Raw genomic sequence first — 27,144 nt, 5'->3', positions numbered from 1 at the left:
TCTTGTTGAAATAGAAATGAAGCAACCTGTTCTATTTTTTTATGAGTAGTTACTTGATTTTATTTCTTGTAGAATTAAGTAATGATTAATTTATTCTAAACTTTGTATCTTTTTTGTCTGCATAATTCTTTTTCTACTTATTACTTTTACTTTTTCTTATGAGAGTGTATGACTATACCTGTGTGTTTGTGATTTTTTTGTGTGTGTGCATAAATATGTGTGTGTGTATATTTATGTCTATCATTAGAGCTTCTCTGGGGCAGAAATATTTTTATTCATCTTTTTATCTCTGGCTAAAAGAGAGCCTTACCCACAAATTAAACATTTGCTAAATATATTCATAAATTGTGTGGAATAAAACAATGAAAATATATGTGTGTATATCAAAATCTCACTATGAAGTCAAAGTGACAGTTGATTTGGCAACATAGTAGCAAACTACTAATCTAAAGAAAAGTCAAAATAAACCTTCTTGCCACATTCTATGTGATAGACCCTCATGATGAACTCAAAGTGAAATGTGGGGGTTTGAGGTTTTTTTAGAAGACAAGTTTTCATGCTTATATTGCCAACTCTTCAAGAGAAAAATAAAATGTAAAGTGCTGATGTGCATATAGGAGAAGAGCTGGCTATGATCAGTGGGATCTGGAGTATCTGTTGGCTTTTAACATCCATTTCAAAGTGATGGATCATCATAACATTTCTTTTGTGAGAAGGATTGGATTAGTATTAGATTTTATTAAAAGAGTTTATTAGGACCCCAAAAGCTAGCAGTTTATACCTAATATATAACTTTAATACTATCTAAATTTTTAATTATGACAGAAAAAATGGTTTATAGTGGTTGCATGTTATTGAGTTTTTATGAAGTACTAACCATGTAGCATTCATTAATGTTAGTCTTTGAGGTATATTGCAGCATAGTATTATTATCATTTTACATATGGAGAAACTGAGATTAAATAAACTAAGTAAGGTGCCCATGGACACACATAAATACGCACAAGGATTGAATTCCACCTTAAGCATTTCTGACTCCATTGGTTAGGCTGATTTCTAATATATCTCTAGGAAAAAAGGTCTTATTTGGCACATCAGGAGAATGTCTTGACTTTCTTTAATAACCAGATAATCCTTACTTTCAAAAATGAAGAAATCTATTTAGTTAGGGGCACATATTTTAGCTAAACAATGACTATCAAAGGAAAAGAAGCCAAATTGGTAGGTGTTTCTGTTTAAGGGAAAATGCCTAAAGCTTTTAAAAGCCATGAAAGGAAAGAATTTGACATTAAATTTCAATCCTCATATTCTAATATTTTCTGCATATCTCATTTCTACTTCAAAAGCTATATATAATTCAGAAAACAAGTTAGAATTGTTGGGATTTATTTTCAAAGCATTTTTATTAAATTGAGTTTGCTGCATAGCTATTATCATTAATATGACTGTGAAAATTGGTTGAGTTGGCAATTAAGTTTTTTGACATGCTGGTTTAATTGCTTGATAATTACTAGCTGAATTGTACTTAGCAGATGGTTGGAAATGATGTTGATACAAAAACAGCACCATTATTTATTACAGCCAAGCTACTATCCTGGAATCACTGTTTTTTGCATACCACTATGAACTGTATTTTTTAAATATTCTAGTTACAGTACCTGTATATAATATGAATTTAATTCAACAATTCCAATAAATGCTTTTTCAAAATGTGTAATTTTTATGGATAGTATTACTATCAAACACATAAATGAATTTCAGGGAAATTACACATGAAGAACGCTTTCAGATTAAAACATCAATCATATAAGTATAATCTTGGTGGAGATGACCTTAAAGTTAACCTTGGGAAGTATTCTCAATATGCTGCATACTGAATTTACACAAATTCAGTATAAATCATTTAAAAATTACTGAGATATTGTGTTCATGCAGATCTCACAATAATTTTGAGAGATACTGTTTCTTTCATTTTATAAATTTTATGAGGACTTTTCCAAATTCCATTGAGCTAGTAAGTTATCTGCAGTGAAAGTGAACCTTGCTCTATTTCACTCCTATCTGGGGTCTTCTGTGTTTAGTAGTGTAAATCCCCTTACTATAAAGAAGAAGAACTGGAGAAGCAACAAACTAGAAGTGGAGAGACCAGTTAAAAAAGTGACACTTAGGGGAACAAAAATGCCCTGAGTGATTTGTGGTACTGGTTGTATCGCTCAGTAAAATTACTAAATTACTGAATTATCCTCTTGAAATGAGTAAATTTTATTCTAGCTGAAATATATTTCAGTAAAGCTATTGAAAAAATAATGTGAGTGCAACAGAGCATGTGAGAGATGATGAGCATCTGGGTATTGGCAGTAGCCTGGGAAATATAAGAGGTGGAGTAAAAAGACAACAGAGGTAAAATTTGGAAACACTGGCTGTCATAGGAATAGGTGATAATGCCGAGGTTGGCGTATTGATTGATAAGATGTATGCAATAGTAATCTGTCAGAGATAGGACATGTGACACAAAGAGAGGAACATATTTAAATGAGAAACTGAGGAGAAAGAGTTCAATTTTGGATGAATGTAACTGAGTTGTTAGCAAGGTGGCTTTAATGTTCCCTTCTGTTTGTCTAAACTTTAGATAGGCTTCTAGCTGATTTTAGTCTCCAGACCTCCTCTTTCTTAGAATATTTACTTTGTAAGCTTGCTATTGTAAATTCTTTCTTTGTCCATTTGAGATACACATTTTCTGCAACCCAGGAATGTTTTTCTCAAGACCTGTGGAAAGTAGGAGCTTAACCTTGTCAAGAACCAATTGTCAATCATAATTGCCTAGCCCCCTAGTTATCCCATTAATTTTCTTTCTTTTTTTTTTTTTTTTTTTTTTTGTGGTACTGGGGCCACACCTTGAGCCACTCCAGCAGTCCTTTTTTTGTGATGGGTGTTTGCGGAGATAGGGTCTTCCAAACTATTTACCTGGGCAGGCTTTGAACCACAATCCTCCTGATCTCTGTCTCCTGAGTCACCAATGCCCAGCCCTTAATTTCCTTTCTTAAGAATTCTATTTTATGGCTTCTGTGCAATCCTGGTCTGGACTAATTTCTTTTCAGGACTCTTGCATATCCCATCTCCTAGGATTTCCTTTTCCTCCATTCTTAGGATCCCCTTTGCCTCTCACCTATGGGCTCCCTACTTTAGGAAAGCTACATTTTCCTCTTTTTTGGTTTCCCTCCTTGTTGTGGTGAAGTGCTTTTCCCAATACTTAATTCAAATAATGAGTTAAGAGGGCATTAGGCTGAGATAGCTCCTATATCTTGTCCTATGTAAGAAAACCAAAACCCAATTCAAAAGTAAACAAACTTGGAAAACTAAAAGTTTAGCTCAACCAGTCTGAAGCTGCCTAATACCTCTGAAAGGATGAATGTCCCTTCATTTAACTTTTCACTTTTACCAATCAAGTATTTAATTGGTCTTACTTCTGAGGATATAAGGTCTCCTACAAGGCAGTTGCCCTTTTGGTGGAGCCCTTAACACTTGTCCAGGGCCACCTTTTAATGAATCACCGAAAGCTCAAATAAACTCATTACAATTTATAACTAACTATAGTGTATCATTTAATACATGATTCAGAGATAAATCTTTTGATATCTTGAATATCCAAAAATATCTTTATGCTCACATTTAATAGTTTGGGTAGTAGGTATAGAATGTACATAATTATTAGATTGTAAATAATCAGAAGTTTGAATAAATGAAAGTTGACTTTTCAAAAAAAATCAGAATTTGAGGCATGCTTTTACTGCCTTCTAGCTTTCAGTGTGGCTGTTGAGACTCTTTGCTATGACTTTCTACTTTCTTTATCTGAAAACTGTCCTTTTTTTCTTCTACTTTTTACTAGTGCTTATTGGATTTTCTCTTTGTTCCCATACTCTGCAATGTCACAATAACATGCTTTGATATTTTCATGCATTTCCCCAAATACTTGGTTAATCTTTTCAATCTAGCTAACTATGTCTTTTATTTTTGTTAATGAAAAAAACTGAAACGTAGTATTTTGAACAGTTTTTTCCTCTTTCCAGAATCCTGTTATTCCTACGTTCATCGTGCAATTTTAATATCCTTTCTCTCCCATTGTCCACCTCTATTTTCTTTTATGTTTTTTGGGTGAGTTTCAAGTATTGGACTGAGTAATTTATTTGTGCTATCATATGTTAATTTACAAAATTCTTTTATTTGCCCTCTGTATACTCAGTTTTATAGTTTTGTGTTTTCTTTTATCTCTGAGGGTATTAACCACTGGTTTTCTTTCTTTCTTTTTGATTTTTCATTCTTTTGTACAATGTTTGTTTTCTCAGAATTCTTCGTTCTTTTCTTTTTTTTCTATTTGTTTTTTTATATTAAATGTTATCTGATAATCCTTTTCTTTTCCATATTAACAGAAAAGTATTAAAAATACTGACTAGCAGCTTTGTGCACACAGAAAGACATCATTCTGTGATCTGGTTGGCCATTTCCTGGAGAGCTCCATATCAGCATTTTTGAATCTTTCTTCTTGGGCTGTTATATTCCTACCCAAAAATAATTATAGTGTCCTTTTAGTGGTTTTGTGGAAAATGCTTTGTATTTCTATAGCAATTGTCTAAACTTTTACTCTTTCATGGCTTCAACTACTCTGGTACCTGCTTGTTGTCTATCTGCACTGACACCTACTGTTTTAGCTTTTCTGGAGGGAAACTTCTTCAATCTTCTAGCAAGTGGTGCTGGGACAGTTGGAAATGGGGAAGTAAGAACCTGCTTTCTACACAGAATTAAAACCATTGATAGCCTCTATTCAGGAGGAATATGATACATTCAATTCCGAGCATTTGGGGAGTTTGACTTAAAACTGGTCTTAGATTTCTAGAATGTACTAAATCAGGTACATGTATCCATCTGCATCCAACTTCTGAAATTTTATTCCCATTTTCTTTATAGCAGTGATTTTTCATGTTTTAAACCCATCATTACTATTAGGCAGCATAAGAGGAAGCAGAGAGCAATTCAAATGTTCGATCTATTGTCTCCAGCTACAAGCAAAGTGTAAGTGACAGCAGGAGGGTATTCAGAACAGAGAAGGTCAAGATGCTATCAGCTGCAGCAATCAGACTGTATCTCCTGTAATGTTTTCCATTTTGAGCATCACAATCTGTGTGTGATAAACTGGATAACTGAGGGAGCTATGTCAATAGTTACAAAAGCAACAGATATAAAACCAACTTTATAAGAGAAGAAGCAGCTGAAGGGTTTGCTATTTCTCTAGACAAAGAAAGGCTTTAAAGACGTTTTGATCAAAATATGAATGCAGCAAAGATGAGTATCCATGGGTTAATTATATTGACTTACTGTTCAAAAGTTTTGGAGAGGGGAGAACATTAGAACTCTTCTTAAATATTTAATTGACAGTTATATTCACAAATAATTAGAGATTAAGCTTGGTTTTACAGGACATAGAAACAACAGTTAAACCAAGTGAAAGCAAAATATATTTTAGGTCAGTATAAAGAGAACCTACTAAAGTAGTGGACACAAATGTGAACAGGGACCAAGTAAGTAACATAAATATGTGAATTAGGTAGATAAAGATATAAATCTAAATGTTCATGCCATGTATAGAGTAACAGCATTGAAAAATTCCTATTTTTATAATGAGTTCTATAGTTATATATCTATTTTTTTTATTCATATGTGCATACAAGGCTTGGGTCATTTCTCCTCCCTGCCCCTACCCCCTCCCTTACCACCCACCCCACCCCCACCCTCTCCCCCATACCCCCTCAATACCCAGCAGAAACTATTTTGCCCTTATTTTTAATTTTGTTGTAGAGAGAGTATAAGCCATAAGTCCATGTCTAATACAAACAGATAAATTTAACTTATGTGATCATAATTTGTGACCTCTCTAATGCTTGTATTTAACACTCTAATGTTACCACTGGACTTGTCCAAGAGAGATTGGCTGCTCATGTTATCAGGCATGCCATTGAAAGTAAAGTTGAACTAAATAATGTCTAATTGCATTTTCTTTATAGAAACCCTATACTTGAAATTTCATGCTTTTTAAAAAATGTAATTACCCATGGAGTAATTGTACCCATTTTGTAATGACCAATCTTTACTTTTCCTTCCTGCACCTTTTACCTTTCTTGGTCATTCAACACCATATGTGTGTGTGGCAATTTATATTGTTCTAAAAGATCATCTAGGAGAGAGACACAATTGTAGACTAAGTTAATATTAAGTGCTATTTGTTGGTCATGATAGTCTACATGCCCAAAGAAGTGTACAGTTATCCAGTGGAAAAAAAATATGCATGGTGGATTCACACTAATCATAATTTTAAATGCTGGAATATATGTTTGAGGCCATCATCCGTACCTGTAGTTTCCATTTGAGGGTCTTAAGACCTGCTGCATACCAGGTACACATAGCATACGGTGTTGGGTAGGGTTCATGCCATGTATAGAGTAACAGCATTGAAAAAATTCCATTTTTTTTGTAAAGAGTCCTATATTTATATACTTATTTTTTAAAAGCCCATGTCTAAGTTAGGAAGTTCACAATTTCAAATACAGAGACAAGAGGTGATATGTCAATTAGAAGCAATTTAAGGTATAGACAACCCAACATATTATATTTCATTGTGATTCTCTCTCAGAGCTTTGGAATTCACTTCAAAGAAAAAAAAAAGAAAAATATATTATGAAACCTGGTAGGGACTTGCTCCATGTTCTGAGACACTTTGTTCCTAATCTTTTTCCTGCCCCTAATTCTATGCTGGAAACTTGTTTTATCAAGTGGCTAATGGTAAACTGGGAATGAGAGATGCATAAAAGAGCAATAATGAAGAGTAAATGCTAGCTACCAAATAATTAGCTTTCAACTAATTAACTGTTAAAATGAGTTCCCCCTTAAATTTAATAAGAAGGCTTTGAGTGTTTTTTAATGAATTCTAATGAATTTCACTGCATTTTCCATAGTGTAGCATTGACTTTTTTCATATAACCTTGACTTCATTCAATAAAGAAAATACGAAAAATGTAGAAGATAATCCTCTTCTCTCTATAAACAGGCATACTATCCAGGAGACAATAACTAAGAGAGTGATTTTACACATTAAATACACTCACTTTCTTACCATGTTAAAAAAAAAGATAGCTATACACATCAAAGGACAAGGTCTATCGCTTGAAAGTAACTGTCAAATGACTGGGGAAGTTTAAATATGTGCAAAAGTAAGAGGACAGTTTTCATAAAAAGAATCTCAAGGCCTGAATTTTAGTGTCATGAACGATCTTCCAAGAAGATCTGTGGAAGGTATGATTCATTGCAGGAAACTGGAAAGTATAATATACTGGAATAAGGATCACATTTTTCTCTTTGAGGTGATTTATATTTAAATGAGTTCTCCATAATCCTTTAAACTGAAGTGCAAATTGGTTATCAAAGTCTTTTGCTGTAAGGGTTGTTTTACATAATAATGAATTTCACAGAAGTTCCTCAAAGGGAAATATTGATTTAGGCAATATCACAGGACATTTCAGTTACAGCAATAGTTTAGTTTAGGGCCATAGATAGCATATGAAACTTTCTGAAAATCAGAATTTCTTTACTAAGAAGTGCAGGCAGTGTATCTTTTTCTCAGTATAAATTACATTTGTGATAAAAAATTTAATGAAATAATTCCATTTAATTAATCATTTCTCATCTATATTAACTTAACAAATGTTAGTAAGAATCTACCATGTCCTGTGTACCTGGTTTACATTTTTTCCAAAATGTGGTTTAAAAATGGGTAGAAAATCCCTTATCTGAAATTCTTGGTACTAGAAATTATTCAAATTTTGGAGTTAGAGAAGCTCTACTTGTAGCTGAAACATTAATTTGCCTGTATATGTGCTGCACTAACCTATGATAGCTCCACTTGTTAGGCCTTTTAACTATATGCTTGTTACTGAGCTACATAATTTAAATATGCTACTTATATCACTTCTTATGATGTAAGGTAGCCATTACTAGTACATAAATAAGAAACTGAGATTAAGTGGTGGATGAGAATTTGAACTAGATTTTATTTCTGTCATGCATTATGCTATCCCACCTCCTCACACATGGCTTCTTTTCATTCTTGAGCCCTAGGTGGCTCACCATAAGAAGGTAAGCTCTAGTCCTTACCTGGGTGGTAAGCATCAGCAAAAGGGCTGCTATTGTTTGTCCTACTTAATCAGTTCTGGAGAAAATGTGAGATTGAGGCTGATTTGTTCATAAGACCTGGTTTGGAGACTAAGGTCTATACTAACTGTAAGTTACTGCCGAATAAAGACCATGCCACGTGTGGAAAGGAAAGGTTTATTGGTGCAGACCACAGGGCTGTCACTCTCAGGTTCAGAGTGAGGCAGCTTCATTGAATTGGGTAGTGGGCTTTATAGGAGGGGCCAAGCCATGGGGGAGGGAGAGAGAGTCTGGTCTCTGAATATCTGCAATCACCAGGTGGAACAGGTCAACATGCCTGGCTAGTTGAGTAACTAGAAGTTCCTCAAGTTTCTTGGCTTGTTTTGCAAGCCAAGAAACAATCAGGCAGGGAGAAACAAGTGGTCATAAATCAGGGGGGTCTGTTTTTAAGGTGCTAGCCTTGGGACCTTCTGCCCACCCCAAGAATGCCAGGGACCTAACACTAACTAGATATGTGGCAATAGGAAAATTAATTTACCTTTCTAAGTGTTTGTTTTCTATTCCATGAATGAGGAAGATGGGTTTATTAATGGACTTTAAAAATTATATTATTCATTTATTTATTTTTTAAGTAGTCAAATTCTTTTAGCAAATTAAGTCTTCTCTGGAGTCCCAATGTATAAACATGTACAGAAAGAAGTACACTGGTTAGGTAAGGTCTGGGTTTGGAGGAGGCATGACTTTATTTACCAACTATGTCTCCTTTTTACCCCCATCTCATCTCCAAGAAAGCCTGTGAAACATCTTATGATTTGTAGAACACAATTTTCCAACTATGCGCTAGCTCAAAGCTCATTCCAATTGTCTTCGTTAATGATTTAAAAAATATACGAATCCACATAAAAAGAACATTAAAACTCCATTAGAATGTAGCAAGGGTGAGGGCTAATGACTTGATGGGGAGGAGACATTAAACTTTAAAGGATATAATCAGATAAGTTGGCACAAGGATGACCAGAGGCTTGTTGTTGGTGTGGAGGTTCCTGAAATTGGGTACTGAAGTTTTGTAGGATGGCAGCAAAGACAACATTTGGGTTTTGTAATAGTGAGTTTTGAAACCTGTTAAATTTTGTTCCAGCTGATTTAATGAAATATGAATATTGTTTTAGCCTGATAGCATTACCCCATTAAGTGACTTTATTATCTTAAAGGTTACTTGATATTAAGATATAAACATTCAATTATGACTCTGCTATTACTGATTTTTCCATCAAAATACATTTCCTTTTTTTTTTTTAATAAATGGTTCATGTTCTCTAAAAGTAATCATATTTCATCATGGGTTACAGGCTTTATTTGTGTATCTGTATTAAATTCTGATCACTCAGCCAGTGTCTCCCGGATCTGTGTCCTGTGACTGATGGTGTTTAACTGGTTTCATTTTGACCTGTCATGCCCACAGATTCTTTTCACTTACCTGCCTCCGCCTTCTGCTGCTTCTCAATCTTCTCCAGGCGCCCTAGCAAGGAGTCAATTTTAGTTTTGATCTGGGTTAATTCTTTCTTGATGGTCTGTAACTCATCTGATTTCACTGGATGTGGAAAAGGGAAAAGAAAACAACAGAACATAAAATGTACCATAAGTCACTTAGGACACAACAGAAGACACCCCATGTTTTCTCAAGATTGTGTGAAAACCTACAGGATATTTTTGGTATTATCAGCAACTCATCACTTGTAATACTGGAACAGTGGAGGATTTTGCCAATTGGAAATAGGGATTCTCAGTAGCATGAGCATTTTTGACACTAAATCATTTTTGTTTTGTTTTATTTTTAATTAATTTTAATAAATTTTCCAATCTTCGGTATTCCATGGGGAACACAAATGGACTGGGACAATGGGCTATTTAGAATAATGTTTCCTACTGACAAACTCCATCATTGGTATCAAAAACTCTATATTAATCTCCTAAGATTAAAAAATCTTAGTTATTTTTTATTAAGCTACAAACTTAATTTTAATTTTTTTTATTGTTCTGCTGAGTGAGGAGTACAAATCTTTTAACTGACAGTTTTCCAAAGGGATAAAAGAACCTAGAAATATTTTTAAAAATAACTAAATGATGCTAAATTCAGTTTTGGCAAATAGTGGAATAAATCTGCAATGTCAAATAGATTTAGATTATGGAACAATTAAGTCAAGATAGGTATGTTAAACTACTTGGAGACTTTGCAATACATGTTTTGGTAGTCAATAAATTCTTAATCCAGCTCTTTGGGGACTGGCTGAAACTAGGATACAACACCTTCTTCTAAAGAAAATACCTCAGATGCCAGAGGACTGTTTTAATTCTCTCTAACTTGGCACTCCTCTAGTTTTTCTAAAAAATAAACAGTGGGTTGTACAAAGCCCTCTAGAAGCCCTGGGCTTGATGGAAAGGAAATCCACAAATCCATGTGAGTTACCATTGATCTTTTCCTTCTCTTCTCCTTTTTTATCTTGCTTTTTAAAAATTTTGTTTATTCTGAAGAGAACACCCACAGAGTGGGAGAAAATATTTGCCAACTATACATCAGACAAAGGACTGATAACCAGAATATACAGGGAACTTAAAAAACTAAATTCTCCCAAAACTAATGAACCAATAAAGAAATGGGCATGTGAACTAAACAGAACTTTCTCAAAAGAAGAAATTCAAATGGCCAGAAAACACATGAAAAAATGCTCACCATCTCTAGCAATAAAGGAAATGCAAATTAAAACCATGCTAAGATTCCACCTCACCCCTGTTAGAATAGCCATCATCAGCAACACCACCAACAACAGGTGTTGGCGAGGATGCGGGGAAAAAGGAACCCTCTTACACTGTTGGTGGGAATGTAGACTAGTACAACCACTCTGGAAAAAAATTTGGAGGCTACTTAAAAAGCTGGACATCGATCTACCATTTGATCCAGCAATACCACTCTTGGGGATATACCCAAAAGACTGTTACTCCAGAGGCACCTGCACATCCATGTTTATTGTGGCACTATTCACAATAGCCAAGTTATGGAAACAGCCAAGATGCCCCACTACTGATGAATGGATCAAGAAAATATGGTATCTATACACAATGGAATTTTATGCAGCCATGAAGAAAAATGAAATGTTATCATTTGCTGGTAAATGGATGGAATTGGAGAACATCATTCTGAGTGAGGTTAGCCTGGCTCAAAAGACCAAAAATCGTATGTTCTCCCTCATATGTGGACATTAGATCAAGGGCAAACACAACAAGGGGATTGGACTTTGAGCACATGATAAAAGCGAGAGCACACAAGGGAGGTGTGAGGATACGTAAGACACCTAAAAAATTAGCCAGCATTTGTTGCCCTTAACGCAGAGAAACTAAAGCAGATACCTTAAAGCAACTGAGGCCAATAGGAAAAGGGGAACAGGTACTAGAGAAAAGGTTAGTTCAAGAAGAATTAACCTAGAAGGTAACACCCACGCACAGGAAATCAATGTGAGTCAATGCCCTGTATAGCTATCCTTATCTCAACCAGCAAAACCCCTTGTTCCTTCCTATTATTGCTTATACTCTCTCTACAACAAAATTAGAAATAAGGGCAAAATAGTTTCTGCTGGGTATTGAGGGGGGAGAGAGGGAGGGGGCGGAGTCGGTGGTAAGGGAGGGGGTGGGGGCAGGGGGGAGAAATGAACCAAGCCTTGTATGCACATATGAATAATAAAAGAAAAATGAAAAAAAAATTTTGTTTATTTATTTTTTGTGAGAAAGGGTCGTGCTTTGTAGATCAAGCTGGCATTTGCCACCACACCTAGCCCCAGTGATATTTTCTACAATAGTGGTTCCTTTTCTAGATTTTCTTTCAAAGAAAGAAAGTGGGGATAATATAAAACTGATAACTTTTAAATTTTGCTAATTAAGGTTGTTAAAAACAATAAAAAACACCCCAGTGCGAACAGTAATAATCACTGTATTTAAAAAGGGCTTAAGAAAAGAACAGTTCCATATTTATAGGATGATTATTCAAATTAAATAATAACTAATTATTATTAATAACATGTTAATTATTTATGAAAATTTCCCTACATTGTCCTTATTTTGTTTTTCTGAAAACCTCTGGCAATTTTGTCATGAGTTCACAAACATCAGAGATGAAAGATTGTAAGGCTGTCACTAATGAATAGCTATAGTGTCCTTTAAGACTTCAGCAGGGTGTCCGTTCCTCAGTAGAGCAGGGCTTCCAGACCTGTACCTCAATTCCAGTCTTTCTGTTCAACTTTACAATGATCTCAGCCTAGATACTCTAATGAAATTAGTATTTAGTTTGATTTTTTTTGTCTTCAGGAAATTATGAAAACAATAATAAAAACAAAATGTAGTCTGTGTTTGTTTGAAGTAAAGATATTTGTCAGTTAAGATACATGCAATAATACACATGACATATTACGCATCATATAATTAAGTCTCAAGGAAGAACAGTTTTTCCAAAACAAAAATGAGAAAACACTTCTGCTACAAAATCAGATTTTTTTTTTAAAAAGTAATTTTTTCTTTATGATACTAAAGTTTACAAAATAAAAACTGCAAGAAACAAGAGCCCTCTGGAGTATTCCTATAATAAAATAGCAAACTGAGAAGAGAATAGAGTTTAAAACAGAGAATCACTCTTTATGTTAATTATTTCAAAGACATCAAAGTACCCCTGTTGAATTGCAGCTAATTTGAAGAACATCATTTGTCACGATTGCAAATTGATTCTGCTTTGGAGGATGATGCTTGCTCATTTCTTTTGATGGAGGCATATCATGTAGTTTTACTTAAAGCTATTAAATTTAATAGAAAATATTTTATCTTATAACAGATTTCAGTGAAGGAAAATGTAACTGCTCCTAGAAAAAACAGAATATTTCTTTCTTCTTTTTTGGCAGCACTTGGGGTGGAGCTCAGGACTTTGAGCTTGCTAGGTAGGCACTCTACCACTGGAGCCATGCCTCTAGCCTTTTGTTGCTTTAGATTTTTTTTTGAGAGAGTCTCACTTTATGCCCAGGCAACCTGCTCTGAGATTCTCCTATTTTGCTTCTTGTGTAGCTAGGATTACAGGCACCCAGTTTTTATTGTTTGAGATGGGGTCTTGGGAACTTTTTGCCAGAGCTGGCCTCCAACCACGATCCTTCTGATCTCTACCTCATAAATATCTGGGATTACAGTTTAAGCCACTGTACTTGACATAGAATCTATTTCTCATTGAGTAGAGCCACTCCTCAGCACAGTGATGTAGTTGGTTAATTTTAATTTATTTAGCTTATTGCAAAACATAAACCAATAAATCACTAATATCCCCATTAGAAAACCTACCTTAGAAAACAACTGGAAATCTAGATTCACCTATTAGGAGCATTTAAATGTCAGGGAGCCAAAGTTTAAGTTTAGATTCATGTCTACTATTGTAGAAATGCTTTTCAAGAGAAGAACCATACTATCATAAAATTTCAGTGTAGTTAGTTCATGTTACTTCAAGCTTATAAGAAAACAATTTCTTTCCTTTTTTTTTTTTTTTTTCTGGCAATACTGGGGTTTGAACTCAAGATTTCCTGCTTGCTTAGGCAGGAACTCTACGATTACAGTCACATCTGCTACCCTTCTAACTCTTTTGCTTCTGTTAGTATTCAGAAAGAGTCTCACATTTTTGCCTTGGGCAGTCCCCAGATTCTGGTCCTCCTAATCCTCCTATCTTTGGCTTCCAGCCCAGCTGGGATGACAGGTACACACCACCATGACCCATTTATTGATTGAGATAAGATCTCACTAACTTCTGTCTGGGTTGGACTTGAACCATGATTTTCCTGATCTCAACCTCCTAACTTGCTGGGATTAGAGGCAAGAGCCCACCACCCCCAGTCCAACAATTTCCTTTTCAAACAAGGAAATTTGCAGAGGCTCTGTCAATTCTTTCTTGGCCCCTGAAACAAAATATTGAAATGAGTCACTAGCCCTTTGCAGACTCCTCTCTTGGAATGAACAACAAATGCTGATCAATGCTGATCAACGTTCTGCAAAGTGGGCCTTAGAAAATCGTGGATGCTTTTACTGCAGTTGTGCAAGTTGGTTCAGCATAGCACTCACCATATCAACGCTGTTCTTGGGAGAAGGTCTGCCCTTTACCTAGTCCACTCAGCTGAAGTTTTTTTTCTACCTTTCTTCAGTTGGAGTCACTTCCTACAGATGGACCTGAATTTGTGCCATCATACTTGGTTTATAGGTGGAATTCCTGGAATGGGCTACCTCTAAGACTGATGTGCTGCTCTCCCTAACTCTTCTCTGCTTTCATTTTCTACCTTTGCTCCCTTCCTGCTACCATTTTCTCTACAATACAGTGGATGACTTAAAACCCCTGTTTTTATGTACTTCATCAAAATAGATATATATTTAAAACTCTCCATTTCTAAACTTAGGATTTGAGAAGTCTTAGAGTTTGAGAAACTTTTGCAGCTATATAAAAGTTACTTCAAAATTAAGGACAGCTGTATATGTAATGTATGATGCCTGTTTTCATTGTTTTCTTCTGTTTGCTTGGCTTCTTGCATAGAGTTCTCAAACTAATGTTTATAATTCGTCTTTTTTAAATAATGTTTATAAATCATGTCATATTTCAGAATGTCTCCATTTTCTATAGGGAAAAAGGTGAGAAACACACATATGCACAAACCAAACTCTTTAAATGGGTATTCAGAATCTGCTGAAAGTATATTTTCTTTACATAGCAGTATTGGGGTTTGAACTCAGGGTCTCATGCTTGCTAGGCAGGCACGATTAGAGCCACTACTCCAGCCCTGAAAGTATATTTTTGGTTGTTTACTCCATCTCTTCTCAAAGCAAACAATTTAAACATAACAGCTTTGCACTTAATCAAATGACATATAGAACAGCATAGACAGAGTTCATATTTATGTTTGCTGGGAAAGTCACTCGTAGTCACCAAGCATCAGGTAGGTTTCTTCATCTTTGTAACTCCCATCCTACCTAAGAGTATTACTTTAAGGATTTAATAATATAATGATCATAAACCCCTTAGCACTATGCCAGAACATCATCAGGTCCAATAACTTATAAGAGCAGAAGCTATTATATTATATTATTATTATTTTGTATTATTTGTAATATTACATAAATATGCCTACCCCAGCAAAGACTCTTTCTGTCTCTCAAATTTGTCTGTCAAATTCTTACTCATCATTTTGTATTTAGTTTAAGTTTTGCCTTTTGTATGAATGCTTCTTTGACTAACTGAAGGGTAAAGGCTGCATTTCTCACCTTTGGTCTACATAATTGCAGCTCACAGTTGCTGTTACACATGTACTGCTGTTGACTGTTTCTTTGTAAACTTATATATCTTAAATTGTAAGTTCCTTGAGTGAAGACCTCCTAATTAGGCATTCAAGAATTTCAGTGGGCATGATTTTGAATATTTTCTGTGTTTTGATAAGGTGCTTCTATTGTTGACCAATGAGCCTTCTGATATTTACCTTGAAGACTTTGATTTGAAGTCTGTCTTCCTTTATTTAAAACTGATATTAACAGGTTCAAGGACAGATGTCAAATCAGATTAGTCCCTAATAAAAAGCTGTCTATCTTCTTATAATAAGGCAGAACACTGAGAAATTATTCAGATTTCTGACTAATAACATTTGCAGATCTTTAACACAGTTTTATAAAGGAAATTTGGAAAGATATACAAGAACACATATTAATGGATTTGTCTCTCTGGAACCAAATTTCCTTGTATGGAAAGTGCAACTCTTTCTTTTCTGCTATTGCCTTTTTAATAGAACTTAGCCCAGTGTCTCAAATACAGTAAGCAATTAACAAATACCAGAAAATTTGGAGGCATATATATTTATAAGCATGCTCAGACCATGCCAATTTCAACCAGAGAAACAAATTTAATTGAAAGCTTTGTGTATGTGGCAGGCACTAAGTTCAAAAGCCATCTGTGCTATGACTTGTCTGACTAATGGGGAGACAGGTAAATAAGAGGAGGATCAGAAATAAAATTATCATGGAGGAATTATGCCTTTGTTTTATCAGAAACACTATGATGGGTCATTCTCATTGTCTTTCTCTAGAGATGACCTGTTTTCAGTCTATTGAAAATGTTTTCCATTCATAATAACTTTACTATCACTTTCACTAAAAAAAAAAAAAAAAAAACCACTATAATGAAAGAAAAAGAAAAAGACACATGTGGTTTGAATTTTCCCAATTCCACTGGAATACCTAGTTTTTATGCAGTATTAGAGAACAAATGTAAGGAAGATTTTTCTAAGAATAATGCTGTATACGTTCAGTCATCTCATGGTAAGAAAATTGCTATGGCAAAAGCCCACTGATGTAAACAAACTAGCAGCTATGAAAATTAGGGGGTCAAGCATGGTAGCTCATGTCTGTAATCCCAGCTACATAAGAGGCAGAAATCATGAGCATAAAGGTTAAAGGCCAGCCTGGGCAAATGTTAGCCAGATTCTGTCTCAATAAAAAAGCTCAATGTGGTGGCACACACCACACCTGTTGTCTCGGCTATGTGGGAGGCTTACCATTCAGTCCAGCCTGGGTAAAAATGTGAGGCACAATCTAAAAGAGAAAGCCTAAGGTGCTGGGGGCATAGCTCAAGTTGTAGAGTGTCTGCCTAATAAGCAGAAGGCCAAGAGTTCAAACCCTGGTACTGCCATAAAATGAAAAAAGAAAATTAGATGTAATTGCTGAACATTCTGAATTTTACAATTTAAAAATTATAAATTTGAGAAAATTTCTTTGCTGTTCTGTCAGTTCTCTTGTCCCCCCACGCATCTTCTTCTAGTCTATTTGATGATCTACTCAAACCACTGATCATTCCTGTTAGGTCCCTGGCATTCTTGGGGCAGGCGGAAGGTCCCAAGGCTAGCACCTTAAAACCAGACCCCCTGATTTATGACAGCTGTTTCTCCCTGCCTGTTGTTTCTTGGCTTGCAAAACAACTCAGGAACTTCCAGTTACTCAACTAGCCAGGCATGTTGACCTGTTCCACCTGGTGATCGCAGATAATCAGAGACCAGTCTCTCTCTCCCGCCCCCAAGACTTTGCCCCTCCTATAAAGCCCACTACCCAATTCAGCCAAGCCGCTTCACTCTGAACCCAAGAGTGACGGCCCTGCGTCTGGACCAATAAACCTTTACTTTCCACACATGGTGTGGTCTTTTTCCAGCAATACCTTACATCTGGTGCTGAAAACTGGGAGAGGTTATCAGGATGCTCCAGCCCCCAGCTGGTCCCTTGGCTTTCATGTCCTGCCCTCTCCCAAACCCAGACTGCTGAATTGACCCCACATGCCTCCTGACTGTGGATTTCGGACCTTACTACCTTGCTGGCTTTTCCATCCATCATTACCCTCTCTCTTCCATGGCTCTCCATCTGACCTACTCCTCAGGCTCGGTAAGTGTCACCCTCCTGCCAAGGCTACCTGCTCTACCTGGTCCTGAAGTCATAGCTATGCCAGGTATGCCTCTCCTGCCCACAGGGGCACCCACCGCTTATCACGGGGATGCCTGGCTTACCAGGTGGGACATTTCCTGCTGGATGGCAACCTAGGCCGGGGATGCCTGCCCTTGGGAAACTATCTGGGTGACACTCCCATTGTCACTCCTTCTCTCCTGCTTTCCCTCTCTGTTTTCCTTTCCTCCACCTAGGGTGACAGCTCAACAGCCCCTCCAGCTTACTTAGACCAAATGGCAACTGGACGATTCTGCTCTTTTTGCCTGAGTCATGTAGGGAGGCTAGATCTTGATCTAGATCTATATTGGCCTGAAGAGTAAACTCACCAAAGCACCTGTCTCTCTCTCTCTCTCTCCTTCTACATTATGGGGACCTCCCTCTCTACATTAGATGCATCCACTGGGATGTCTTCTCCGCACCGTCCCCCTTGGTCTCCAAGATGATATAAAGCCTAAGTGACTGATTTTCACACATTCCCAGGTCTTGACAATTTCTGCCATCACAACGGCAAGTGATCTGAAGTTCCATTCATCTAAGCTTTCCTTTCTCTCTGCTCTCAACCCTCCCTGCTCCAATCTTGTAATGCTGTTTAAATCCTCCTTGCCAGTGACAAAACTCCCCCTCAAAGTCTGTGTCTCTCCCTCCCGCTGAACTCTCTTACTTGTGACCTCACAGGCTCTGCCTGCCCACTTCCCAACTTCTCCTGCCAGTCCTCTACATCAATCTCTTCTCCCACCTTATCATCAGACCCTCTTTCTTCCACCCCTGCTGGCTCTCCCAAACTTCCACCATCCTAGTCCCCTTCTAAAATAGTTATAATTGACCATGAACCATTGTCTCCTCAGGAACCAACACTGCCAACCTTGCCCTCAGCCCCTGCTACACCTTCACTCTTCTCCTCCCCACCTGTTACTTGGCTCCTTCTCTAATGACTCAGCCTCCTATATTAAAGAATTTAAATACCTAATCCAATTACTCTCAACTCTCATTTTATTTCCCAATCCTTCCCTGATATTCTAAGAAAACTTAAACAGGCAGTGGATGGTTCTCAACCCCCGCCCCCCCACCCCACCCCGGGAGATCTTGTGAAAATGGCATTTAAGGTATTTAATAGCCGAGATGAGGTTTGAAACCAGTGAAAGGCCCAGCTCTTGACGGCTGCCCTGAGGCTACCTCCTCCAACTTCGAGATGGGCTGGACAACAATGCACGCTTCCAGGGGCCTGTGTCAAGTGCAACCAGACAAGACATTGGGCAAAAAACTGCCCTTCACCTTGCCTGCTGCCAGGACCCTGTCCACGATGTGGTCAGAGTGGACACTGGAAGGACGACTGCCACTCTTTGTCCTGCAAGGTAGGTCAGTCTCCCTCTCCCACTCTCAACAGAGTGAAGGCCTCACAGACCTCTTGGGCCATGTGGACGTGGCCCTGGAAACTTGGCCCCCTTCAAGATCACCTCGGAGGAGCCCAGGGTAGCCATCCAAGTAGCAGGTAGGCCTACTTGGTGCTACCTGACTTTTCAGGTAAGCTTTTTCCTTCACAGATCTCTGTGGTGGGGGTGGATGGTCTCCTCTACCAGCCAAAAAAGAAAAGACAGTTTTATTCAAATTAAAATTCTTATAAAAGTTAACTTTAAATACAAATTACAAGTAAACAATTGGAAAAGATATAGATAGGTGTTGAATGTATTTTTGAGACATTGAAGGAAAAAGGAATGGTTTTTTGGATGAGAAAGGATTTTGTAAAGAAGTGTTTGTCCTAAAGATTGTTTCAAATAGGAAGGATAAGGACAAACCATCAAAGGGTTTAGTATGTTGTATGAAGGTCTGAGTAAGTTTTAAAAGTGTATAATAAAAGCTTCAGTGTGTGATAAAGTTAAAATTATCTTAATATTATTCTGCTCTGAGTAAAATCTACAAAAAAACTATTATAGGGAAAGCTTTTATCAAAGAAATTACTTGTGTTTTCTGTTGATCTTGTCAAGCTTTAATTACTGCTAAATCAGCATTCATTTACAAATTTGTTCATGCAAAGGTCTCTTAAATAACCACCTTATAACTGTTCTGTGTCTGTACTTTTTCTAAATATGATACAAACATTTACAGAGTTAAAAGTGTCAGTTTATATAAAATAATGAGCTAATGCTCTTTTTTATCCAAAAGTGCTACATTTAACCTGCATTCTGACAGCCAGCCTCCATTTGCCTTTAAAGGTCCCACAAATGCTTCATAACAACTAACCTGGTCAGTTTTGCCACAAGAATTTAAAGACAGTCCTTATCTTTTTTTTTTTTTTTTTTTTTTTTTTTTTTGCAGAGGTCGGAAAGATTTTATTTGTAGAAAATTTAGTTGGAGAAAAGAGAAGAGAAAAACTGCATATTGGAGAATGCAGGGGGACCCAGAAACTTGTGATCCCCAAGACAGCCCTTATCTTTGTGGACAGACCCTAACAGAGACTCATTAGGTTGGCACTACCCAGAGGCTACCCTTCTTCATGGCATACTTCTGTGCAGAGCCACAGAGCCCCTTATCTGCAGGGCAACTAAGTCCTTTTTAAAACTTTCTGGCCTCTGGGGATACACATTCTGTAAGGAGAAGGTTCAATTATGTCTCCCTCAGGTCACCTACCTAGGTGTGTTCTTAAAGGGACAGACTCACTCCCTAAGTCATGAGTAAATCAACCCAATCCTCCATTTCCCACTCCCCCATACCATAAAAGCAGCTTAAAGCTTTCTTGGGAGTTACAGAATTTCACAGAATCTGGATCCCTAAATATACAGCCTTTAGCAGACACCTTTTTATGCTCCTCCTAATATTCCTATTTGGGTCTTAAATGATGTATGGACATCCATTTCTCTTAAGAAACTTGCCTCCAACAGACTCTGCTTCTCTAGCTATCTGCCTGCCTTACCTTAACCTCCTCTGGGAACTTCTCAGACAGCAGGCAGACCAGAGCCTGCCCCACCCCATAACAATTTCTATTAAAACCAGGGGATCTTGTTCTCCTCAAGGATCTTCGACCCTCTCCATTGGGACCTCAGTGGACTGACCCTCATTTGGTCATCCTCACAATGCCCACCACTATCAAAGCTCAACAGGACCCCCCCAGTGGCAGCACCTTTGAAGGATAAAACATTGCCCACCTACCTCAGACTCTTCCATAACAGCAAAGGATGAGTACTCTTGCATACTGCTGGGCCCCATACAGCTACGCCTCTCCCGCAAACTCTCTCCCTCTTCCTCTCCCACATAAGTTCTCAGTCCTATATGGCTCTCAATTTTCTTCCATAGGTGAACTTACCAACAACTGGCCTTGTCTACACATGAAGCCTGGGAAAAACCATCAGCCTCTGCTCCTAGGGACCTCAAAATTTTCTAAATTCCAGCCAACTCCTGCCCCTTAATGATGCCCCCATTCAGCATGAAGCAGCTATATTGATTGGTGCCCATAATACCAACAAAAGGCTGGAATGTTAGGTCCCTGGCATTCCTGGGGTGGGCAGAAGGTCCTGAGGTTAGCACCTTAAAACCAGACCCCCTGATTTATGACCACTTGTTTCTCCCTGCCTGATTGTTTCTAGGCTTGCAAAACAACTCAAGAACTTTCAGTTACTCAACTAGCCAGGCATGTCGACCTGTTCCACCTGCTGATTTTAGATAATCAGAGACTCTCTCCCTCCCACATGGCTTGGCCCCTCCTATAAAGCCCACTACCCAATTCAACCAAGCCACCTCACTCTGAACCCGAGAGTGACGGCCCTGCAGTCTGGACCAATAAACCTTTCCTTTCCACACATGGCATGGTCTTTATTCAGCAGTACCTTACAATTCCTTATATGCATCATGTGATATCAGACATCCATACTTTATCAACTGACCCACACTCTCATATCCTCCCCCTGTCAAATTCCATTTAATCCTTAAGTATTCAGTTCAAAGTTGGCTATACAGTGATGTTATCCTCCTCCCTCATCCTCTTCTTCAACAAACTCACTCTCCTCCCACCCAAACTTCTTTCCTGTGATAATTTTGAGTTCCTATTTCTTTAAATGTCCTCTCAACAAGATCAGGAACTGCTGTTTCTTTTTAACTCACGTGTCTAGTACATTTTCTTAATAATATTGATGGGAATCCATTATTGCCAGGCTCCTTTCCAGATGCTAGAGATAACACTACTGAACAAGAGAAATAAAATTTTCTACAACTGTGAAATTTCCATCTAGGGTGGAGGAAAATAAAAAAAAATATTTACACTATGTCTAGAACTAATACAGAAAAGAAGAATTTAAGGAAGGCCTGGCTTGTGAGTAAGATTTTCCACTTCACGTAGAATTGTTAGGGAAACTTTTAGCCATAAGAAGATATCTGACCATAAGTCTCAATGAAGGAAGGAAGCAAGTACATGGAGATGTATGAGTGGTGGGATGGAAGAGACAGTGAGACAGAAGAAGATTACATATGGTGGGCTCAGAAAAAGTATACTTTGGGTGCTCTAGGCAAATAACTGAATGCAGCTGGAATGGGATAGCAAGTGAAAGAGGAGAATACAATGTCAGCAGTAAAGTGGAAGCAAAAAGAAGGAACGGGGATATGGAAAGAAGACTGTATAGAGTCTTGTGTACCACAGTAACTAGTTTGGATTTTATTCTGAGGGATATAATCAAGGTCAACTGTTACAGTTGAAGAGCACTCTTCTGATGTCAGATTGTGAAAAGCCTATAGGTTGAGATCGGTGAGATCAGTAAGGAGGCTGTGAGAATAACTCAAGTGAGAGATGATGGTGTTGGATTGGATTGAAGTATTAACATTTGAGTGGTGAGAAGCAGCTGGATTTGGCATTTACTTTAAAGATTGATGGGACATAACTGGAAGAGTGGAGTTGCCAATTACTAAAGTAGGGAAAACTGCCAGGAGCTCAAGTTGTAAGGGGAAGACCAGAAGTTTTGTTAATTTTGAAGTGTATCCAAATACAAGTGAAAAGTTTGTAGCTGGGTATGTAAGTACCAAGTTTATGGGAGAGGTCAGAGCTAAAATAATAAACTTGGGAGTTGCCAGTTAGAGATGGCATTTTAATACATAGAATGAGTCTTTTCTCATAGGAGTACACACATATATTACCAGGTGTTGTAGAAGTCATCAGTGATAACATCTTTAAGAAACAATGTTATTTACTTATTTTCTCTCTATAAATTATACAATAAAAACTTTTCAAAATATTATACACAAAGGCAAATACACTGTCATAATAGAAAACCTTTTGTAGTGTTGAGTAACCCTTTTTTTGTATGAGTGATTATAGGGCTTGAATTTAGAATTATTAAATAAGGTCAGCAAAGTGATAGATGAAAAAAAAGGCATACTTAGGATAAATTACTTTTGCTTGTTTTAAGGAAAGAATGATACTAGAGAAAGTCAGAGTCAGGTTCATCATACAGATAACCTTAAATATTTTTTTCTTAAAGTATCTCTGTAGTATTTTTGTTAGAAAGAGAAGTCATATTAAATAATTTCAGATAATTTCAGACCTAAAGAGCTCACTGATTTAGTGATAAATGTTATTACATTCTGATACAGACAACAAAATGATGAGTGTGCCTTTTGCTGCAACATGAGATATAATTTTAAAAGGAAATTAGACATGCAGGGTGATACCATCTGCCTATCTCAAAAAAATGTGTGCATCTCTGATTTATGTAGTGAAAAGTATTTCAATTTATTTTAGTCATCTCTGGGTCAAGTCTATTCAAAGACAAATAAAGAACCTTCAGCTAACTCTCTAGACCAATAGTTCCCAACAGAGGGTGATTGTATCCTGCTGGGGACATTTTTTAATATATTGAGGCATTTTTGTGTGTTGCGATTTAGAAAGGGTGACTACTGGTATTGTAATGGACATTTGGTCTGCTGAACAAAATTGGAATTGTCCCCAACATCACACAAAGAACTATCTCACTGAAAAATGCAAATAGTTCCAAGCCCTAAAATGTCTGGCTGCCATAGTTTGAATGTGTCCCCTAAATTTCATGTATTGGAGCATTATTCTCCAAAGTCTTAGTTAATGGTAGTTGGACGTACAGTAATAAGAGGTAATTATGACTAGATTAGGTCATGAGAGTGGGAGTATTAAGGTGAGATTAGATTAGTGGTTTTATAAGAAGAGGAAGAAAGACCTGAGTTATCAAACTTTGTCTCTTCATGTGATGCCTTCTTCTACGTCATGACCCAGCAGGAAGCTCACTCCAGATGCTGAGTAGATACTGAAGTATACTCTTGGACTTTCCAGACTTCCAAATCATCAGCTGACTAAACATTAATTGTTTACACAGTGTAGTATTCAGGTATAACAACAGAAAATGGACTAAGACATAAGTCTTCATAACTATATACCCTCCATCACCAACACCATGCTTCATGTCAACTACTTGAGAAATTTTCAAATGTTGGTAATTGTATAAACTTTACTAATAATTCACATTAATTTATGATTGTTTTTTATTTTTCTAAGTCTTTGGTCCATTATTTAAATATAAATGATAAATTTGCATAGAAGTTAATTTATTGGTCTTTATACACACTACTTCATCAATATGATGGCTTGACATGGCTTTCTCAAAGTCACATTATCTGCACATGTGGAGTTGAGGTTCAAACTTAGGACTTCTGACTATGTCACGCAAATTTAGCTGGTGTGAAAATATGATCTTCAGTTTTAGTTATTTCCCTTGCTATGAATTAATGAATTATAGTACTTAATTCAGTCACATCCAGAAAGAAACTGAACTACTGATTTCTGTAATGTGTATTTCTGGAAATCTTTATCTGTCACTTCAACTCATTTGCTTCTGCATCTCATTTGCTTCTACATAAATAAAAGGAAAAAGACATTTTAAGGTACTTTGATATGTAGAAGCCAATTTGTATATATTTTAAGGTAGTTTGATATGAAAAAGCCAATTTGCTAACCTTGTAAAAATAGTTTTCAAAGGCCAGACTTTACAGAATTTTGCTGTAATAAGTTAAAGCAATTGGCTGCCCTTCATGGAATTTCCTTGAAAAAATTACATATATTTACATATGCATATATTCATAGTACCTGTGCCTATAAACATCTATACTCATTCTTTCTGTATATTTTTAGGATAAGAAAATGAAATGGAGAATGAACTTATTTTAGTCAGTAACTATTGATTAGTTGCTTATTATATACAACCATTCAAAAATATTTTACTCAGAGCTTCATATATACAATTACATTTAATTCTATGATAAATATGCAAAACATGTATTAATAAATTGTATATATTTATTAGAACTGAATATTGGAGAAGTTAAGTAATGTGTTTAAGATTGCTTACCAAAAAGTTAGAAAAACCAAGTTTAAAGTGGCTACATGACTCCAAAGCCATGGCTTTTGTTAGAGTTTCTGCCTACCTGCACCTCTGACTCATAAGCTTCCTATAGTGAACTGATTCCCTGGCCTCATGGAGTGTACAATTAGTGGATTAAAAAGTATGTAAGCAACTTACTATTACACAAAAGAATATAAAATACATAAAGTAATTGAGGAATAAGAGAAAAGCTCCTACCAGTTTTGAAATTTTCTCCTATTTTCTGGTCTTCCCACCAAATTATAAGAATTCTTAATGAAGGATCATGTCTGCTTTATCAATGGAATAGCAGTTCCTCAGGGATCGTATTTTCTATGGAAAATTAATACCTGCCATGTGGTAGGTGCTGATGAAGTGAACTTGTGTGGGCAAAGAGAAGAGAACTTATTCTTGATAGGGTTTGATAAGTGATTGTGAAAATAGTTATAAAAGAGTAAGTCCTTGAGCTATGACTACAAGGATATTTTGGATTTCAGCAAGCAAAAGATGTCTAATTAAAGAAAGTAACAGATCTTATTTTAGAGTCTGAAAATCACATCTAACCTGATTTCTTTTAAACCTTGGAGTATAGACCAGACTATGTCCCCTCGTTTCATTGATTAACTCAACACATTCTATACTTAGTTTTCTCTATGCCACAGCACTTCTATACATAAGGTTCCTAGTCATCTCTAGAATGTATGAAAAATAAATACCAAAATGCAAAAAGCATAAATAATAGTGGAAAAACATTCCACAAATGTTTGAGTACACTGTGCAAAACATAAGTAGCTGGAATAAATTTGAAATTAAAATGGAGAGAGATGATGTGCCCACAACTAACTAACATGAAGCAGAAGAGTTTAAGTCCCATGAATGGAAGATGCCCAGTTCACTTGGGGTGAGACACAATGATGCATTGGTAGAACAAGGGGGACTAATTTGTTAATATCAAGTAGTATTAACAGAGCTGGAGCTTGAAAGATGAAGAAAATTATTAATACTGCTTATTTCTCCTAGTAGTAAAGCTGCAAAACCATTTCTTCAGATTAATAAAAAGGGATTTTAGGTGGAGTTACATGAAAAGGAGTTTGGAAACTTTGAAGTAATTATTCAACTAAGCTAGGAGAACAGTGGGGAGAAGAAGTGAGAATGGAGGTGCTAGATCATATATTTTTTGAGAAGTATACTAAAAAGTTTAGATTCTTATTTGGCAAATAGTGTTCATTTTGTGGTTTTTTTGTTTGTTTGTTCCTCTTTTCTTTGACAATTCTGGGAGGCCTAGTGCTTGGTAGGCAGGTGCTCTACCACTTGAACCATGTGACTAGTCCCATTTTGCTTTAGGTTATTTTTACAGATAGGGGCTTGCACTATTTGCCAGGGACAGTCTTGAATCTTGATCCTCCTTCCTATGCCTCCCACAAAACTGAGATTACAGATTTGATCTCCCACACTAAGTTTATTTGTTGAGATGAAGTCTTGTTAACATCTTTCCTGGACTGGTCTCAAGCTGTAATCCTCCCAATCTCTGCCTCCTGGGTAGCTGGGATTATAGATGTGTACTACCACACCAGGCTCCTAATTTTGAGTTTTGAGTGAGAAATTGGCAAAGTATTTGGATTAGAATAGACCTGCGGCTGGGCATGGAAATAATGAGATTAGGGAAGGGTATAAAGTCAAGAAAACCCATGAAAAGGCTATGATGGCAGCTGAGGTTCACCTTATTAGGATCTAGTAAAAAGATCAGAAAAAGAAGAAGTAGAGGTAAGAAATCCTGTTAAGGTGTATCAACAGGATTTATTACAGCCGTGAAAATCCCATGCGACACATCCAGCAAGGCATGTCCTGCTTTGGGAAAATAGCCCCTTGACCACTTCTCTTTTTTTTTTTTTCTCCCAACAAAATTAATAAACCAATAAAGAAGTGGGCAACTGAACTAAACAGAACTTTTTGAAAGAAGAAATCCAAATGGCCAAAAAACACATGAAAAAATGCTCATCATCCCTGGCCATAAAGGGCATGCAAATCAAAACCACACTAAGATTCC

The 27,144-nt window shown here is 36.7% G+C and overlaps 1 protein-coding gene across 10 annotated transcripts in view; it reads right to left on the bottom strand.

The window, feature by feature from the left end:
- The window catches only part of Ralyl (RALY RNA binding protein like), a 735,459-nt gene that overhangs the window by 50,476 nt on the left and 657,839 nt on the right, over positions 1-27,144 (bottom strand). For all 10 annotated transcript variants that reach the window (XM_074068782.1, XM_074068781.1, XM_074068784.1 and 7 more), the window contains one exon: positions 9,674-9,787. In XM_074068782.1, coding sequence (XP_073924883.1) covers positions 9,674-9,787 — 114 coding nt within the window. The remainder of the gene's footprint in view (positions 1-9,673; positions 9,788-27,144) is intronic.

Source organism: Castor canadensis, chromosome 3, assembly GCF_047511655.1.
Source record: "Castor canadensis chromosome 3, mCasCan1.hap1v2, whole genome shotgun sequence".
NCBI classification, from domain to species: domain Eukaryota; kingdom Metazoa; phylum Chordata; class Mammalia; order Rodentia; family Castoridae; genus Castor; species Castor canadensis.
This window is presented reverse-complemented; position numbering and strand designations above follow the sequence as displayed.